At 45.6% G+C, this 20,754-nt stretch overlaps 1 protein-coding gene across 1 annotated transcript in view; it reads right to left on the bottom strand.

The window, feature by feature from the left end:
- Positions 1-19,622, bottom strand: part of PLEKHH3 (pleckstrin homology, MyTH4 and FERM domain containing H3) — an 81,049-nt gene extending 61,427 nt beyond the window's left edge. The window contains exon 1 of the mRNA XM_018567784.1: positions 19,460-19,622. Coding sequence (XP_018423286.1) covers positions 19,460-19,597 — 138 coding nt within the window. The 5' untranslated portion in view covers positions 19,598-19,622. The remainder of the gene's footprint in view (positions 1-19,459) is intronic.
- Between the last annotated feature and the right edge of the window lie 1,132 nt (positions 19,623-20,754).

Below are 20,754 nucleotides of genomic sequence, written 5' to 3'. Positions count from 1 at the left end.
GCCGTGACAGGATCGAGAGGCGAGCGAACCCGGTATGTGTTCGCTCACCTCCCGATCTACTGAGCCGACCTGTGACAGTCTCATTGTCACAGGTCGGCTAGAACTATGAGGTGAGTGAAAAGCACTCAGCTCATAGTTCTCCTTTAATACTGTAATGGCTGGTAGTGGTGTGTTCAAACAGAGAGAGACAACAATCCAGAATGTGTTTCAACCCATTTAAATATCCTTTTTAAAACACTAACCCTTTAATTACAGCTGGAAAGACTCTTAATCTGAATTATTTGCATTCAGTTGGGTGTACTGCAGACATATTACCACATGATGATTGAGTAAAGTTAAGTAAAATATGCAGGAAAATGTGATTTTATTGGGGGTTTCACTGTATTAAAAACGAGAAGTTCGATTTGAGAAGTTGCCTGAACTTTTAGCTTCCACTAATATAAAATATGTGAGTTTCTTCAGCAGCAATCAGCTAGTAAGGAAATGACACAAGTATCATGGTTCACTAACATGAGCCGAGAGCTGACAGTTCCCCAACTCGGATAAGACACCTTTAATAGTTCCCAAAATAACAACTGCTAACCTACACATCTGCCAAGGCATGCATGAAACCCAATGTTTCAGTACTAAAGTCGAGAGGATTAGTATAAAGTAACCTGAGGTAAGTAACAATATCCATTTAGGTGGCTGGCTTGCTCACCAAGCATGAGCGTTATATATTACCAACTGAGGGGTGCTAAGAGATGCCAATGAGTGGCCTTCAATTGCATTGTACACAAAAATGCCATGCTGATTACAAATGGCTTGTTCATGAGGGTATGAGCTCTATATTCCCAGCTCAGCTGTGCCCATAATTTCCACTGTGTGTCCCTCAACAGTTTGTACAAAAGTACACCACACAGAGATTACATATGAATTACTTATGAGGACACATGCTCTACATTCCCAACTCAGTGGTGCTCATAGATGCCCTTGTGTGGCCTTCAACTGCATTGTACACATGAATGCCATACTGATGATTACAAATTGTTTGTTTATGAGGGTATGAGCTTTATATTCCCAGCTCAGTGGTGCCCAGAGATGCCACTTTGTGGCCTTGCAACAGTCTGTACACCATACAGATTACATTTGACTTACTCATGAGGGTATGAGCTCTACATTCCCAACTCAATGATGCCCACAGAAGCCATTGTTTGGCCTTCAACTGCCTAGTACACACGTATGCCATACTACATATGTTCAAAACATGAAAACATTTCATACAGAACCAAATTTAGATAACACCAGGTGGGTTATAGGTGACACTATTATTTCACAAACCAGTAGGCCTCGTTTATCAGAGTGTCTGCAATTAGCTGATTTTATGTCTTGTGGCTACTAATTGGAGAACAAAAGAATTAATCTAATCTAAACTTTTTTATATTTCACACTGGGTCTGTACTATCCATTGCAGGCTCTACCTACCTTACTCACACTCTGCAGAGTAGACCCCTTATGGTACCTTAAATAGAACCTGTCACCACTAAAATGATATCACATCGGGGGGCTACTGAGCCCCCCGATGTGATAACAATGAAGTTAAAATAAATACAAAAAGTTTTTTAAGCCTCTCGCCCCCATGAACATGCGCATATAAACGTAAACATGTGTCGGGTGCGCCTACGTACAATAACAGCGATTGTGCTACACGTGTTAGGTATTGCCGCTTGCGCCAGAGTGAGAGCAATAATTCTAGGGCCAAAATTCATGGTTAACTCTAAACTGATGACCTGTAACGGCTTTTAATGCATCGCCTATGGACAATTTGGGGTACCGTATTTTGTTTCACGGGTGCACGCAATTTTTAAGCTTGGTGTGTTGGGTATCTATTTACTCAGCATAACCTCATCTTTTATATTTTACAAAAATAAATGGGTACTATATTGTGTTTTTGCGCACTAAAATTAACTTAAGTGTAATTTTTACTGAAATTTTGGGTTTGATAAAATGTTTCACTAATATCATGCGACAAAAATTTGCAACTGTCAACATTTTCTTCCATAAGGTTTGTGCTTTCAGGAAATATATAACTCCCGGGAGTTTTACGTAATCTTAAGGCCTAAAATGTGGATTCTAACGTGCGTGTATAAAACACCTCGGTAGCAAAAGAGTTAAATAGGTTGCCAAATTACCTATAAATCAATCATTCCACTGTAGGGAAAATAACCTACAAGTGGCATGGAGTCCAAGCGACTGCTAACTTGCCCAGCACTGGCTCAGCATATTCAGCCCAAGAGCTGACCGACGCTGACCAACACACTAAAGAAACATTATGGTGCATTGCAGTACACATGTTTAGGAAAATAAAATTTTGGGATGTTTTGGTGCGCAAGAATGTAAATGGGGCCTTAAGATTTAAAAACAGTTCTGCCCTGCAATAGAAGACAATATGACTCATTATGTTTAAAACAGATGTGAGCTCCCAGTGTTGTTTTCTATGCTCGCTTCGACGCTTCAAGGATAGAGCTGCTGAAGGCTCGCAGTCTGTGGAAGTAATTCAGTTAAACTATTGGAGTGAATAGGAGAGCGCTCTACTAAGAATTTAATCCTCTCCCTCTGGGTGAAAAGTGATCCTAAGTGCTGTTGACCTTTCTATTATATGATGGGTAAAGCGTATGTCAAGCCAAAACCTCTTCTTTTTTTGTAGTTTAGAACATAGAGGAAAAGGATTATAACCTCTGCCTGGTTTTTACTGCTATCTGGTGCTCCATTCAAGAGATTTATCCTCACTTCCTGTCCTGCTAGCAACAGTTTCATCAGACAGGAAGTGAGGGAAAATCTGCAACTGAGATAAAGACAGAAAATTGTATCATACATCTTACTCACATTTTCCCTTTCCTGGTGCCAATCCAATGCAGCATACTACCACGTGTATCCTGCCATGTTGGCGCTGGGAAAATTTAAAATTGTATTAGGGATGTCCCGATACAGGGCATTTTGACAAGTACTTGTCAAAATGCCCCGAAGCCTAGCGCCGAAGCTTGCGCTATGTTTTTTTTTTTTTCTTCTTGCTTACCTTGGGCGGAAATACGCCAAGGTGGGAACGAGACCATTGAATACAATGGGATTTATTTTTTTTGAGCGTTTTGTAGAGCGTTCGTCGAGCGTAGAACGCGCTACAAAACGTTCAGGTGTGAACGAGGGCTAAGGGAAGCTGGGATGGGGCTGGCTGTAAATCTATTGCTATAGTGTACTGGACGTGTGTAATGTATATGTAGTACATATATACAGCATACACCTCCACTACACTCCAGCAATAGAGTTACAATTCTCCACTGCTAACATGAATAGGTTAAATCATGATCCATAGTACATAACATGTAGTTGTACTATGGATCATTTAAAGTCACCTGTCCCTTTAAGAAAAAGTATCGGTAATTGGTATCGGCAAGTACATGAGGGGATGTACTTGTACTTGGGCCTTAAAAAGTGGCATCGGGACATCCCTAAATTGTATCATACTTTACCTTTCCTGGTGCCAATTCATGGCAGCATACATTTGGTAGTATGCTACCATATTGGTGCCAGGAAATAAAAACCTGACTGAAGTTCGGGCCTTTCCTACTCCACTAAAGAAAAGCATGGTTATTTCTCTTTCTGTTGCAGTTAAAATGTTTCCCTCACTGTCTGGTAAGACACTGTCAGTAGACATGAGGCTGGGTTTGGCGTGAACGCAGTTTGCTTGCGTGCGCCCAAGCCCGCTCAAAACTCTGACTGCCACCCCCCCTCCTCCCGCCACAGTCAGGAAATGGAGTGTGACCAGTAAGAATGATATAGAGAGATTTCTTCTCACTTCATGTCCTACTGGCCACTAGTGATGAGGCTGGACTTGGTTCACCTGACTTGGTCCAAGCCTGTTTAAGGGCCCATTCTCACCACGTGTTCTCCGCCCCTTTTTGACGTATAGCTGCAGGACGGAGAATGTGCCAACTGATTGGGTAGGGAGGACAAGATGGCGGTTGTCAACTGGTTAAAGCAGTTCCAGTGCATTCTAGACCAGACAAAATGAGACATGCAGTATTTTTCTGGTCTGGTCTGGACTGCGCTGGTGTGAACAGAGGCCAGAAATAGCATAGGGATACATTAGGATGCATTTTGGGTCCGGAAATAATCTGGTCTGGAGGTGATCTGGATGTGGTGAGAATGGGCCCTTAAACGGGCTTGGACCAAGTCAGGTGAACCAAGTCCAGCCTCATCACTAGTGGCCAGTAGGACATGAAGTGAGAAGAAATCTCTCTATATCATTCTTACTGGTCACACTCCATTTCCTTTCGGTTAAGGTTTTTCTAGCTACAGCTGAATTGCAACTCTTGGCATTATGTGTCAGCTGCCTTATGTCAGCCTTAGGGTTTGTGTACATGGCCTGAATTTGAGATGCTTTCGAGTTCCGTCTGAGTTGCTTTTACCGTAACATTGGCTTAGATGGGGAAGCAAAACAAACAAACGCTCCTTTATACGGGCCTATAGATATGCATAGCTCTGCTGAATGAAGCACTGTTATTCAATGCTTACAGTTTGTTGCCCCCCAGCACGTAATCCAGTTCGGAATACTGTTTAAGGGGGGCTCTGCCAAAATACATTCTCTACAAAGTACATTGTTGGCCACGGGTGTGAGTTCATTTCACCAATGGCTGTTGGGTTTCAAAAAGTCTATTATCCTGGTGTGAAGTTGTACCTTAGCAGCACAGTGAGGAGGCAGGCAGATCATTCACGAAGATGGCCATATACTTTAAAATGTTTTTGGTTCAGCCTGTGGGGAAATTATTAGAAATCACTTGATCTCCCTATGCATCCAATACCCCAGCTCTAACTGCAGCTGATTTGTTACAGTCACTATCCGGCCGACAATTTTCTGGTTGGCTCCTTTGGCAAAAATACTTTTGTCGAACCGGGTGGTGCCGGCAGGATCGAATTTCAGCTAAGTCATACAGGAAGTTGACAGAAATCAATCCATGTATGCTAATATTAGGGCCTCATTCACATGGGGATTGTTGCTCTGTACAGCATGAAGGTCTGGTTGTTGATGGGCCCAGTGCTGTGGGAAGAAGTGTGGGGGCAGCTCATGTAAGTCTATGGAGATGCAGGAGCTGTGCGCCCTCACACGCTGCTTTCCGCAGCCGCACACAGATGGTGTATGGACCTGGAACCATCCTATCTGCGTCCAAGGCCATGCAGCGGCCTTGCTAAAATGTGGGAGCTGCAGGAAGCAGCGTGTGAGGACGCACAGCTCCTGCGTCTCCATAGATGTACATGAGCTGCATATCAAGCCTTATATTTGCGTGAACCCGTGAAACAGAAAAAAACTACAATACCCAAATTTTCCCATAGGTGAAATTCTAAAAGCTTTAACTGCTCATCAGTTTAGTGTAAGCAGTGATTAATGGACCTAGAATTATTGCTCTCACTCCGACCTTTGCATGGCTATGTAACATGTGTGGCGCAATTTTCGTTTTTGTACGTAAGCGCCCCCGACACTTGTTTGCCTATGTATATGCGTGTACCTGGGGGCGAAGGACTTAAAAAAAAAAAGTGTTTTTGCATTTTTTTCAGCATCTTCTCCTTCTGGCTCTAAGAGCCGGAGAATGTGCACAGTGACACCGGAAGTGATGTAATACACATCACTTCTGGATCTAGTGATTGGAGGAGAGATCAGCAGCTAGAAGCTTATTGATCTCCCCCGGATCGGTCAGGGGAGACCTGTTGTGCCAGTCCCGGGCTCGCACGTGGGACAGTGGAGCCCGGGGGAGGCCGGTGGCGGCAGCGGCGGAAGGAGGGGCACGCATTCCGCTGCACCGTACAAGGGATACGGCAGCGGTATAGCTGCCGGATCGCTTGTATCTAAACAGCAATCACCCGCTGTTTAAAATGATACAGTACCAGCCGTGTTCTTGGTATAACCGCCGCAGGACCAGGACATGTTTTGACGGTGGGCGTTCCTGAAGTGGTTAAAGATTTATTGAAGTATCAAGGTGCCCATACACCTTACAATTATCGGACGAAACGTATCGTCCGATGATCAAACCGTCGTACGATTGTCTTACGGCGGCCCCATCCTGCCCCGATTATCCACCCACTCCTGGGAAGGTTCACCACTGTTCCATGTTTTCGCCATTTGTGGATAATGGCTCTCACTGTTGTTCGCTGGAGTCCCAACGCTTAAGGGCCTGTTCACACGACGTCCGTTTTGTGTGCTGACCGGCTCCGTACGCTGCTGCACTCAAAATGCATCCCAATGTATCCCTATGTGTTTTATGGGCTCCAGTTCTCACGTGCGCAGTCCGTTCAGCTTACGACAGAAAAAATACTGCATGTCACATTTTGTCCGGTAACGGTCAGGAAACGCAAACGCGTCCAAATCGCATCAAAAACGCACTGCACTGCAGCTAACATACTAACAGCCTCACTCCCGCAAAAAAAAAACTGGAACGCATCAAAAACGCGGCAAAAACGTGGCAAAAACGCACCGCATCAGTCTGCAGATCAGCACCTGATCAGGACCTGATATCATGTGAACAGGCCCTTAGAAATGGCTTTATAACCTTTTCCAGATTGATAGATCTCAATTACTTTCTCTCTCAGTTGTTCCTGGATTTCTTTGGCTCTCGGCATGATGTGTAGCTTTTGAGGATCTTTTGGTCCATTTCACTTTGTCAGTCAAGTCTTATTAAGTGATTTCTTGATTGCGAACAGGTGTGGCAGTAATCAGGCCTGGGTGTGGCTAACACTTTTTCACACAGTGCCATGTGGGTTTGGATTTTGTTTTCCCTTAATAATAACAACCCTTCCTTTAAAAACCTGCATGTTGTGTTTACTTGTGTTATCTTTGACTAATATTTAAATTTGTTTGATGATCTGAAACATTAAAGTGTGACAAACATGCAAAACAATGAAAAATCAGGAAGGGGCCAACACTTTTTCACACAACTGTACATACAGGTGTATTCACATCTTTACCGTGGGTTTGTCTAAGTGAAAGACCCTCCATAATAGCTGGCTTGTAACTGAAGGCAAATCAGTGATTACCATACAAATGAGGCAGTGAGATGATGGCCGCTTCACACCCCTACATAGCACCTTTTCAATGTGACAGTTCAGTTGCTGCTCTTTGGTTTGACATAAAAGCTGACATCTTTATCACTAAGAAGACAAGAGCAATAATCACATTGCTAAATTGTGGGTAGTCCCCCTGTGTATGCCTAGTTTTACACCTCTCCCCCTAATTGCATAATTCGAAAAAATAGTATATTTCTTTACATATCTCTCTTGGACGGTCATTTACACCCCTCCAGAAACCCTTACAACCTTCTATTTTTTCGAAGAGCAATAATCACATCCAGTCCAACAGGTTTTCTCAGTGCCGCTGGGAGTCTAATGTCAGGGCCGCTCCTTGTGCAGTCTGTTCACAAAAAGAGTCACATTGCTTTGTTAGAGATGTTGGGTCTCCAGATCGCCACATAAAATGACACCCATCACTTCCTCAACTTCAGCCAAGCATCTCAGAATTATTATGTATAAAGGTAGGTATACTCCATGATGTTAACCCCTTCATGATGGAAGGGAAAACAAATCTTACCGCCCCAACTTAGTTAAACAACTTTACCAGTATGCAACTACTTCAGCTGGTATACACAGTTCTATTTTCTTTGTTCAACCTGCGGGTTCAGCGAACAAAATAGAACAGATTCCTCCATCAACACTTGCAGCCACTGTCTGATTGGCTGCAAGCTCCGTTTTCCAACCTGCTCCTTTGATCAGCTGATTGAGGAATGCTATGCAAAGGGTGCCGACAGGCTCAAGAACCGTCCGAAATTCGCACAGCGTATCAAGGTGTATGGCTGCAACCAACTAATCGATTAATCGATGATGAGAATAGTTGTCAACTATTCTCATTATCGATTTGTTGGTTGGATCCCCTAGCTCTCTTCTGCGGGAGGTGCGTTGCAGTGCCATTCATGTCAATGGCACCCCAAATGCGCCTTCCATCCACAGTGTGATCGCCCAAACTGACACGCACTGTATCGCAATGCTGTGCATTCCAGTACAGTGCGATTTCAAAATATTGTGCATGCAGTTTTATTCTAAAGTAAACTTTATGTTTGCAACACAGCATTTGTGTATTTTATTTTAAATTAAGGATGGTACTGTATCTATTTATCTTTTTTCTGATTAATCAGAAAAATAATTGGCCAACGAAATCGATTATGAAAATGATTAGTGATGCACCAATACCGTTATTTTGGTATTGAGTACCAGTAACAATATTTTTTTTCAGTACTCGCCGATATCGAATACCGATACCAGAAGTCCCATTAAGGAAGCCGGGCGGCATGTAATGACTTGCCACTGGCTTCCTGATTAGCCAGGAAGCCCCCTCCATGCTCCCTCGTCACCAGGTGACAAGGAAGTATGGAGTCAGCTGCCCAGCCAATCAGGAAGCCAGGTGGTGTGTAATGACTCGTCGTCCGGCTTCCTGATACCCGATGTTCCGATATTAGGATAAGCATCGGTAGCATTCTCACCCAAATACTCGGTATCAGCACAATATTGATACTAGTATCGGTGCATCCCTAAAAATAATCATTAGTTGCAGCCCTATCAAGGTATATACCTGGTTATTCAGGACACAGTGGGCCTTCATTTGATAGTAAATGGTAATGGATGTCTCGTGATTTTTTTAATTTCAAAGCTGGCCCAAAATAGTAACAAAAATAAAGATGATTTCCAATGTTAGCTGTGTATTTCGTACCATTACCATGCCTGTCACCAAGAAAAACCTCCAAAATAACCTCCCTTACTCCTAAAGTTCACAGCGATACCACGTATGTGTATGTTACTTGTTACCTTTAGGCCCCATTCACACTAAGCGGATTTTTGCCATGTGATCGCGAGAAGTCGCCAGCCAATGATTTTCAATGCAGCTGTCTTAATTGTACAGCTCCATGTCGTACGTCGCGGTCGCAAGTCGCTCCTACAGGACCCTTTTTTCGGCGGATTTTGCGCGATTTTTCTTTTTTTAATGCAGCCCGACGGTGAAGGTTGAGCTACCGTCGGAATGTCGCCCCAAAAGTCGCGCTATCCCGGCATCGCGGATCCGCTTTAAAAGGTATGTCGCTTAGTGTGAATGGAGCCTCAGTAGGAATGGGGGGGGGGGGGGGGATTTATCAAAACTGGAACAGGCAGAACCTGCTCCAGATCCTGTCTGTTCCAGTTTTGACAAATTGTGCAGTTTTTACTGAAAGCAAGTGCTTGTTCATTCAACTGCTTATGCTCAGTCTGAATTTGCCAGCTTTGTGGCAGGGTGAGGATTTCACAAGGATTGGAGTACACCTTGGACAGTACCGGGTGCCACTGTTACAGAACAATAGCTGCAGATTAAACAAAACCAGCTCTGAGATGTTAATCTGTGTTACAGGAAAGTCATAAATTATATTAGAAGGCTGGTTACAAATCATTACACTAAAGCCGCTGACTTCTGCAAGTATAGCCCGTGTGCTTTTAAAGCAGACCCTGCAAGAAAATGCAAGATACCTGTGATTCACATTCCTGTGAATGAGCCTGAAATCTGACCTGTGACACCACCCCACTCGAGAAACTTTGATGGAAAAAAAGTCAGCTGAACAGTGACTGCAGCCAATCAGCTACAGTCACTGTTCAGGTATTGTGATAGGTGCAGGGTTGGCTGCCAGAATACATTAGCCGGCAGGGGAAATTCCTCTGTTCACACTGTTGAGCGTGGATAGGGGAATCAAGTCATTTCTCTCACTCAGACCAGCGCGCTCAACCTGGCCAAAAAAAAATGCTTATAGATTAAACTTTAAAAAAATACTTCCCTTGGCTCTGAAGTGTGCTGGAGGGCATTCTCGGGGGAACTGTTAGCTCCTAGCTTTCCTGGGAGGCAACCTTAAGGCATGGTGACTTAACTGTGTATAGGACACGAGGACGCCAAGGGACTTACCATCGCTGCAGTGGAGGCGGAGACAGGCTCCAGAGACCGGTCTAAGAACAAGCCGGCTCTGAGGATCGGATGAGTATAACTTTATTATATTAGCATCTAGACATGAACAAGCAGTTAACCCTTGCAGAGCGGGGTTAGCCCCACTTCAAGGGTTGAGAACAGTTTTGTCCAGAGTTGTGCTTAAAACAAGTTTATCTGAAATGGCTACAGCTCCTTTGGACTTCATTTGTTGGATCTACAATTGCCCTTTTCTATAGCAGGGTCATTTCCTATTTGAGGCTCTGTAAGCCACTTCCAGCTGGGTTATGCCATCACTCGCAGTTATGAATTTATTAATGGAACACTTCTAGTATGAACTATGTGACACGTGATAACATGGCCTCATTTATCAAGGTGTTGTCATTGTTACCCACAGAAACCATTCAGATTACCATTGTTACTGGTTTTCACACATGAACTTCCCGGCTTTGTGAAAAGTGATGATGATATTTCTATTGTCCGAATAAATCAGGCGACATCACAATTCTCTAAATGACATATTTTATGGGATTTGTAATGATACTGTTGTTCTTGCCTGCTATGCATTGCACACTCTCTCTTGTATATGAAAGTAAAGCTGGAGTAATGGTTCTACTATTATTAAATGTATCCCGGAATATTAGAGGCAGTTATGTTCCCTTCAGATACACTCCCAGGGTTTTATCCTCATTGCAGTAAATTCAAGTTATGCGCAGCAATTTGGAAAATGTAATGAATGATTTCACACCCAAAATGGTTGTCATGTCTCCAGTTTCACAACTGTAGGTTGACTGCATATTAAAGTGCATATAAGTGTGTTGGACTTTAAGGGCCTGCTCACACCTATGTGTCGCATTAATTACGCGTTACCATACGATCAATGCATGTTATCATGCATTACAATGGGGTAGGTGTGCGTATTGTCATTCATTTGGCACCCCAACGCACCTCCCGGCCAGGTATATCTTTAAATATGTGCCCAAGCACTTACATTCATCATGTTTCTGAACAGCTCCAACTCTCTCAGCTCGGCTTCCCTGAACTTCCTGTCCATTATAAGGTCACATGGGTGAGCTGTCTCCAGCAGCTGTCCATCTACTAGCTTGGAGAAGGGAGGAGAAGGTATCAGGGAAGTGGATTGCTTTGCTGTGTCTGTATGTGGAAATATGCAAGTATCCACCGGCACACCAGGTCCAACATGTCAAAACGCCTTTAGACAGTAAGAATACATGGTGGCACCAGTGGACAGCAATGTCCATGTATTCTTTGACATTTTGACACACTGGGCCTGGTGTGCAGGTGACTACTGGCATTTTTGGACTAACTCAGGGCCACCTGCTGGTTACGCCAGCATCCATTTGACTACATTGGGATTCCGATTTGGGATGCATGCTATGGTGTGTGTTAAGGTGCCCATACACTCTACAACCCACGCAAGACTTTTGTCTTGCAAGGGTTGTAAAGTACTTAAAAAAACGTACGATCTGCCTATCTTGGACAGGCAGATCGTACTTGCGATCATCGCAAGCCTGCCCCCCCCGAGGGGCGGGCTTCCGATGACTGCAATGCGGAACGGCCACGTGCGCACACACATTAGAAACGGTCGCACGCCTTCAATACACTGCACGATTCTCGTACGATCGCGGGATTTCCCGCGATTCTCGTACGAGAATCGTGCAGTGTATGGGAACCTTTTGTGGAGACACACACAACGGTGGCTCCATAGGACCCTGCAAGGGAAAGGAGCCACTCTAAAACAGGAAGTCAGGACCAGTGCTCAGGGGACCAGATGATTCTGCAAGAAAATTTAAACTTTTAAATGTCAAGAAGCAGCTTCAGTTGTAAGTGATTTCATCAGTATTTAAAACCCTTTGGACTTTAATATGACTTTAAGTTGCACTTTAACTATCACCTAACCTGGGAACCTGTGCTGTTCTGCTTCAGGGCCCTGTCACACCATGAAGTGTGCGTTCCAGTGCGTTCGGCCTCTGGAACGCACTAGAACGCAACCCGGCCGGTGTTCTATCGAAAGCTCCAACCCGTCACCAATTACCTCACTGCCGGGTACTTGCAAGTTGGAGATTTCAACTAGACAGCGTTAGACTGCAAAAGACAAAGACTGACGGAGAACTGTACAGCTGCATTTTAACAATATTCAGCAGGTGGCAAACTGGACGAGTATTCCGAAAACGATATGCGCGCATGCGCACCGCAACTGTACAGAGCTCCAGTCTTCCTGAGTTGGTGCTTTTGATAGAACACCGGCTCATTTGTTTTGGGGCGGGAGGGGGCGTGGCGGTGCATTGAACGCAATGGCACCGCAGCCACGCCTCCCACGCGCAGTGCGATCGCCAGCACCCGAACGCATGGCACATTAGTGTCTGCGTTCCGGTCCAGTGCGATCTGCAAAAAATGCTGCAAACACTATTTTTTCCAGATCGCACTGGACCAGAACACATGCACTAATGTGCCACGCCTTTGGGTGCCGGCGACCACACCGTGGGCATGGCTGTGGTGCCATTGGGTTCAATGCAGCGCCCCCTCCCGCCCCCAAAAAACTGAGCCGGCCGGGTTGCGTTTCAGAGGCCAAACGCACTGGAACGCACTCCTGATGGTGTGACTGGGCCCTTCCGGCCAGTTTGCGCTCCAGAGGCCGAACGCACTGGAACGCACTCTTGATGGTGTGACTGGGCCCTTAAACAGTGAAACACTGTATTAAAAGGGTAATAGATCCAACGGACACCTATAACAGTTCATGCTGGGAGCCCTTTTATCCTTTGTAACTGTCCTTTCAAACACAAATAGCAGATCACTATTCCACTGGGTGTGAGCGATACATTTCCTTAAATTTTCCTGGTCACATTAAAAATACCTACAAAAAAATGTTTAACCCTACTCTACTACTATACTACCCTGAACCTAAATCAACAGAAACATTTTGAGTTTTAACAGGCTGTGATGAATGCACGTTCATGATACCGCCAAATAAGAGGGTTTAGTCTTGGTGATAACAGGTCAGAAACTCTAGGCTGCAAAGGACTCTGGGAAACCCAGCAACGCGGTCAAAGGACACCTCTGTGCTCACACCTATTTTATTTGTCAGGTCAATTTTACTAATGAGGCAAAGAATGGATTACCGGACCAGCTACCTGGTGACTGCGGAGTGGTAACATATGGGTCTGGTTACTGGGAGTTTCATGGCCGGTCAGATAGTGAGGCAAACATTTGTCAGTGGTTTGACAAGTAAAGGTTCCTACAGTCTTCTCTTCTGGCAGGAAAAAGGGTGAAGACAATCAAGCTTAATCTTGGCCTGATCCTCTTTGCATCCAGCCATTCATACCACCCTATAGAGGAGGCACGGGGCCGCAGCGGAGGAACGGGGGGCAGAGAAAGAATGGGACAGCAGCGGAGGCAAGGGGGCAGAGGAGCAACTGGGCAGCAGCGGAGGTACGGGGGGGGGGGAATGCAGTCACAGTGGTCTCTCCGCCCCGCTTGTGCCGGCTGCAGTAGTCTGTGTCCCCGCTCCGATGAAATGGAGATCAAAGATATTTACTGAGTGCTGGTGATTTCTGCAAGACAAAACACCCAGCTGTGAACAGGGACTTACTTTCAATGATAACGGTCACCAGGATAAAAACAGACTGAATCTCCCTAATGGGGACGCACACAGCAATAAAAACCAGACAGATTATCTAATCCCTCTCCATAAAATAGCGTTTCGGCTTCAGTTGCACTTCAACAATGGGGACCTAACCCTAAAAACCTGATGGGTTGTAACCCCCCCCCATTCTATCCAAAGAAAAACTTTTCAACTTGAGATCCATTGACCTAATTCTGTGTTAAAGGTCTCAGCATCACAAGGCCTGCAGCATTAAAGCAAGTCTGCAGAAAACAGTTTAGAGCATGTGGCTGCCATTATCACATTATACACATCTGTCCTAGAGGGAAAAGATCAGCCATTGTATTATTACACTAGTTACATACTATAAAGCCTTGGTTCTCAACTGGTGGGTCGTGACCCAAAAGTGAGTCGCGACCCCATGTGTAGTGGGTCACCGCATGCCTTCCACTTTTCTAGGTTAGAGGCTCTTTAGCCTCCCCCTAGCGGAGCACCTTACATAGTTACATAGTATTTGGGGTTGAATAAAGACATACGTCCATTCAGTGCCGAGTGTCAACTTGAGGTGAGCTGGGCGTATGGCCACGAGGGAGATCCATACATACGTGCATTGCTTACAGCTCCCTCACGTGTCCTATAGTGGTGCCTGGGCTGGAGTGACATCACATTCTGCCTCCCAGCACCTCTACAGTCGTGCATGGGAGCTGTACAAGCAATGCACATATGGATGAAGCTCCCTCGCAGCACAGCAGCCCACACTACCGTGTGTTCCATTGTAGTGCAACTTGGGTCATGACTTTATGACCGAGGACAAATGTGGGTCCTGAGGTTACACAGGTTGAGAACCACTGCTATAAAGTGAACGGGCAATCCCATGGTGGACCAGTTTAGCCTGCCAGACTGGCCTGCCAATTCGAACATCACGTGTAACTACTTCCTACTATCTGATGAGTAATAGCAATGTCAATGCCAGGGTAAGGATCGGGATCCTCTGCAGTCAGCCAGTGGCCTTTTCTCCATGGAAAAGGAAACAAATCAGCCAAAGAGGGGGAAAATGTTTGTGTAATTTAAATGGGGGGGTGGGGGGGGGAAGAGACACCAATTCACCAAGTTTTTTAATCTCCCAGTATAGTCAGTAAAATGCATCTCTCGTTGAACTGTTAAACTGCAGTGGAAAGCATCTGTATCCCAGGGGTGGACAACTCCAGCTGTTGTGGAACTACAAGTCCCATGGGGCATTGCAAGACTAACAGTTACAGTCTACAGGCATGATGGGATTTGCAGTTAAAGCTCAGCTGGAGGGCTGGAGTTGCCCACCCCTGCTGTATCCAAATCACCCTGTTACAGGTGACTAGCTTTAAGCAGACCTTCACGCTAAAAGACAAATTTGTGCCAGCCTAATCCACCGACCACTCCATTTGCAGAACATTCGTTTTCCTATTTCATTTTTTGTTTTTTTCCTGCTGGTCCCACCCCCCGCCGTTATTCTCAACTAGGCGAGAACGACGTTTTATCCGCCTCCTGCAGCCTTCTGGGATACCAACATCATATATCCCAGGAAGCAGTAATCCAGGGGTGGGCAAACTTCGGCCCTCCAGCTGTAGTGGAACTGCAAATCCCATGAGGAATGGCAAGATTCTCGCAGCCTTGGACATGACTCCCAGAGACAGATGCATGATGGGATTTGTATTTGGAATAAGGACAAGTTAAAGGAGAGTGGTACAAGAGAAGTGGACAACGCTGTATCAATTGGGCTTACATGTATTTTATTCCAGCATAATAAGAGCACCAAAGATAGGGGGGGAGGGGGGGTGTCCCTCTTTAGTCTCCATCTCCAGGGCAGCGAAATACTAAATATGTTGTATCATTGTGTGAATAAAAAACATTTTTTGGGGGGGTAGAACCTCATTCTGTCCCCGTTGGAGATTCACCTTCTATACTTGTCCTAGTGACCACTGTCACAGGGACTGAAAATGAGGGGACATTGGGACTTGTCACCGGATCAGGAGCAGAGGGGAGATCTTCCCACGTTGACACTATCTCTGTTGAAAACTGTCCTAGAGAGTATGTCTCTTACTTTAAAGAGATGGCCTCTCACTTCCTGTTCTATCTCCAGACAGGAAGTGAAGTAAATTCACCTCAATAAAACATAGCAATAAAAAGTGTCAGGGATTTTAACCATTCCATACTCTGTTCAAAAAAAAAAAGTTCTGGCTGGACACTTTAAATCAGGGGCAGGCAAATGTCGGCCCTCCAACTACAAATCCCATGAGGCACTGCAAGGTTCTGACAGCACTAGGCATGACTCCCAGAGGTAGATGCATGATGGGATTTGTAGTTTTACCACAGCTGGAGGGCCAGCGTTTGCCTACCCCTGCTTTAAATTAGCATGGCACCTCATTTTGCAATGTAACAATATTGTAAAATGTAGCAACACTGTGCTTGGCAGAATTCCCAGATTGTTACCATAGCAGCACCGGTTTAGGCTAAAAAGTTCACATTGAATAAATTTACCGACTGGATGGAACACATCTGCTATATATTTCAACTTGTCTGGGAAGGATATTCAGCAAAATACTTCAAACTAGAACTAAAAATACATCATAAATATTTCCTATTTGCTAGATTCAGCAGGTAACCAGTCACAGCTGTTCAATCATTAATTATAGACCAGCGGCCGTTAATGGAATGAATATTTCATGAGTAGGGCTTAGTATTTGCAAACGGGATATAACAGGGGTGGGCAACTCCGGACCTCCAGCTGTTGTGGAACTACAAGTCCCATGAGGCATTGCAAGATTCTAACAGCCACGACTCCAAGAGACAGATGCATGATGGGATTTGTAGTTTCACCACAGCAGGAGGGGCAGAGTAATAAATGCTTCTTCTCTGGCTGCCAGCATTTGTGTTCTAATTGTGCAGCTCAGTGTACAAGCTCAGCATGCCGTGGGTGCTAGGGCAGAGTAACTCCCATGCAGAGCTATGTCATCGCAGCCAATCAAGACAGACAAAGACTCCAAATCCAGAAGCAGAGCACAAAATAAAGGCAGCATAGGCCATAGAATGATGAGGTAAAGTGAGGACTTGTAGTTCCACAACAGTTGGAGGGCCGGAGTTGGCCACCCCTGTGGTAAAGTGTGTCTAATGCCAACATTTTTCTCCATTTTAGATTAATGAATAGTCAGTTTTTTTCCATCCCTTTCCCATAGAGTAGATTTCCCTTCACTTCCTGTCCTATAGACACTAAAGGAAATGAGATAAATCTCTGGCCTCTTATCGCTTGTTCACACCAGCCTGCAACGCCGGTGTCCATTGTATAGGGACGGTGCTTTGCGTTGTTATAACACAAGGAACTGTTTACCTTTCTTTTTATTGAAATGTCACAAAAATGACACTTCATTCAAGTCCAGGCACTGCAGCGTGCTGCAATGTGCTGCAGGGACATGCGGTGCAGGGACATGCCCTGTGCAAAAATGCAGCATGTCTCAAGGCAACCCATCTGAATGCAGCATTGTGGTGTGAACAATTGTTTTCTGTGTTGCACTTATGTGTGAAGGAGCTTGTCACCACAACAGGTGTTCCCATCGGAGGACTTCCCCTCAACTCCAAATATTGGAGCATATATATATGGCCTCCAGGACAAATAGAGATGAAGGGGAGGGGGGGATCTTCCTAAAGATGGCCATACACTATGCAATCAGATTGTACAATCTCCTTTACCAAAACAATGTAATATGAGAACAAACATAAATCCTCCATTCAGTCTGTATGATTGTAGTCAGGCCCCTGCATACTACTACATAGCTAAAACGGTAAATTTAAAGGAGATTGTCCAATCAGATCTGATTAAAGAGTAATTCCACTTTCCCAGGCGGATTTGGGAAAATGGAATGACCCCTCTCCTCCCTCCTGCTATACTTACCTTTGAACGCTCCTTCCCCTCCACCGATGCCGGTGTACTATTCATACTCCATACTCGCCATCCCTGCACTGGGTACACCTGCATTGGCGGAGGGGAAAGACTGTTCGGCCAAAGGTAAGTATAGCAGGAGGGGGAGAGGGGGCCAGTTTGGAGGGGGTCATTCCATTTCCCAAATTCACCTGGGAAAGTGGAATTACGCTGGCTGTCTACTTTACAATCTTATTGGAAAATCTTCTTTAGGCCGAGTTCACACCTAGGCGATTTATCGCGCCGATTTAGCCATGCGATACCGCGCAAAATCCCGCTGGGTATTCTGACAGGGGGCGGCGGCAGCTGTCAGAATACAATGTAAACAGCGGGATTCCACGATATTTTGCGCGATATCATGTGGCTAAATCTGCACAGATTCACATTTAAGTCAATGGAGGCTGTTCACACATTTGCGTTGCGTCGCGCGGGCGAAATCGCCTGTCATGCAAAAAGGTGCAGGAGCAATGTTTGGCCAGTTGTCGCGCGGTTTTGGTCCCATAGACATATCTATGCATCGAAAAGCATGCCGATTTCAACGTAAAATCATGCAAAAGAATAAAGCGCGACAAACAGCTCAATCGCCCAGGTGTGAACCAGGCCTTACGGTGCCCATACACTGTGCGAATTTCGGCGGGTTTTTGAGGAATTGGCCAAAATTCACACACAGTGTGAAATTCACAGTGTGTGGGGCTGTCTGCACCTATTCCATCGGCATCCCTCAATCAGCTGATGGAAGGAACCGGTTGGAAAATCTTTGATCGATCAGAGCCGGCAGCCAATGAGTTGCCTGCTCTGGTCGGGTATTCTGACAGGGGCCGGCGGCTCCTGTCAGAATACAATGTAAACAGCAGGATTTCCTCCATGGACACGCTGTCAGTGTTGATGGAGGAATCGGGTCTAGTCCACTGCAGTCCACTGCATTAGCACAGCGGTGGACAAATGAATATGGAATTCAGGATCCTGTCCAATCCAGGAGCCAGTCTGTCCAATCCAGGAGCCAGTCTGTCCAATCTAGGAGCCAGTCTGTCCAATCCAGGAGCCAGCAGGATTTTTTTTTTAGGAGCCGTTCCATTAAATGCAAAACTAGAGAGAACCTCAAAAGTTAGGTCCCAGCTGTCATTTTTAACCAGTTTCCCCTACGTTTACGCACATATAAACGTAAATATGCGTCCGGTGCACCAGCGCGCGAAAACGACAACTGCGCTACACACGTTAGATATCATGTTAGATATCGTTAGATATGTTAGTTGGTAATTTTTCCTTAATATAGTAAAAAATAAAACCCCCAGTGGTGAATAAATACCACCAAAAGAAAGCTCTATCTGTCCCCAAAAAAGGGTATAAAATTCATTTCAGTACAGCGCTGCATGACGGAATAAATGTCAGTCAAAATACCGCAGCGCTGAACACTGAAAAATGGCCTGGATGGGAAGGGGGTTTAGCACCGCGGATGTCAATTGTTTAAGGAGCATTGGCGACCTGGCTCCTGGAACTTGTCCAGACCTGTATTAGGATCAAATCAGGTAGATCCTTGTACTACACCGTTCATTGTAGATTGAAAGGCGAGTGTACACTCAGATTGTATAGTGTATGGTCACCTTAAAGGGGACACAGACCCCAGAGAGATTCTGACAGAGGTTCTAACTGATCCCTACTCTGTTGGCTTTCGATACAATTGAAGGCAGCTTTTACAGTGTCACGTAGCTACATCTTTGCGATTATTTTTGCCATAATGCCTTATATTTTCCAGGATTTCACAGATAGGAGCACAGAAGACCGTGGAGTCTACCCCTGTGGATGGATGGATCTATGTGTATATATATAACAGATATAAATATGTATATATACTAAACTTCCATTCGTATAGTAAACTTACGTTTCTGCTGTTCATCTGGACCTGGGTGCTCTTCATCTCGAATGATTCCTCCTCTTCCTCCTTCTCCCCATACTCCCTGCCCAGGAGAGTGAACCCATGCCTGCAGCAAACCCACCACCAGAAACCCTGTAAAGGCATTCAGAAAGGACCCCCACCCTGTCCTTGGTTTGGGGGGTTACATCTGAAGATCCTTAACACCGATTGAATTGCTGCGTTGTGGGAAGGAGGTCAGGTAGGTTGCAGGTAAGTGATGAGGGTGGAAGGGAAGATCAGTAACAGGAACAGTGACAGTTGGGATCCCAGGGCTGCCAGCGGGTCATGGAAGGGAAACCTCAGGACCGATCATAATCCAAACACTATCCAGTCATGTGATCAGCCAACCGACGATGGGGGTTGGTGATTCAGGTCAGACAGGACGATCCTCTATGCTTTGTATTCGAGCGATGTGCCTGGAGCTAGATCGGGCTCCTCCGGCTGTGGCCACATCTGCAAGCAGAGCAGAACAGCTGGCATCCAAGCCAAAGGAGCAGCTCAGTCCGGGGCAATGCTGGGGAATCCCAGTGCTGATGGTCCAATGTGGATCCACAGATGTCTATACCGATCACTTTCAGACTACTCCAACTGAACGACCAGATCTTCGTTTATGAAGGTAATGCGATATCCTGCAACTCCAACATCAGCCGCCTATTGAAGATCCAATGATGGGAAGGCTATATGGAACCCAGCAATGTATGAGGGAAACAAGTCAGAGTGATCCAGAGGAAGAAGTATGCGCCGATCAGCCTGTAACTACTTCCTGATGCCTAAGGAGAGAGAAGGGAAAAAAAGTAGATTGAGAATAAAAGGGAGGAGGAGGGGAGGAGCGGTGCAGCACGGGGAGGGAGACCCTCCTCCTCCTCCTCTACATTACACGGAGCTGCCTGACACTCACTGACATGTGAAGGGGGATGGGATCGGGGATTGACCAATGACAAGCAGGCAGCGGGAGCCGACAGCCTATAGCAGTATAGGGGTGTGTCAGCCGGCTGTGCTAACCCTTGTCTGGGTGTGCAGCTTGTTGCATCATGTGGAAGGGAGGCAGGGAGGGGGTTAACCAGCTGCAATGCCGCTGTCTCTGGATGTAACCCCTTCCTGACCGAAGTGCAGCAGCTGGAATTCAGGGGGAGGATGACGATGACAGTACATGCAGCATTACACATCAGTCAGCTGAAGTCACAACATGTCCTACTTGTATTTTCTGGCTGGAAATGTGACAGCTCTGCTGGATCCACTTCCCAACATACAAGATTTAAAGG

Source organism: Nanorana parkeri, unplaced genomic scaffold, assembly GCF_000935625.1.
Source record: "Nanorana parkeri isolate BGI_ZX_2015 unplaced genomic scaffold, ASM93562v1 scaffold1092, whole genome shotgun sequence".
NCBI classification, from domain to species: domain Eukaryota; kingdom Metazoa; phylum Chordata; class Amphibia; order Anura; family Dicroglossidae; genus Nanorana; species Nanorana parkeri.
The sequence above is the reverse complement of the archived record's forward strand: the minus strand, read 5'-3'. Positions and strand labels throughout refer to the sequence as shown.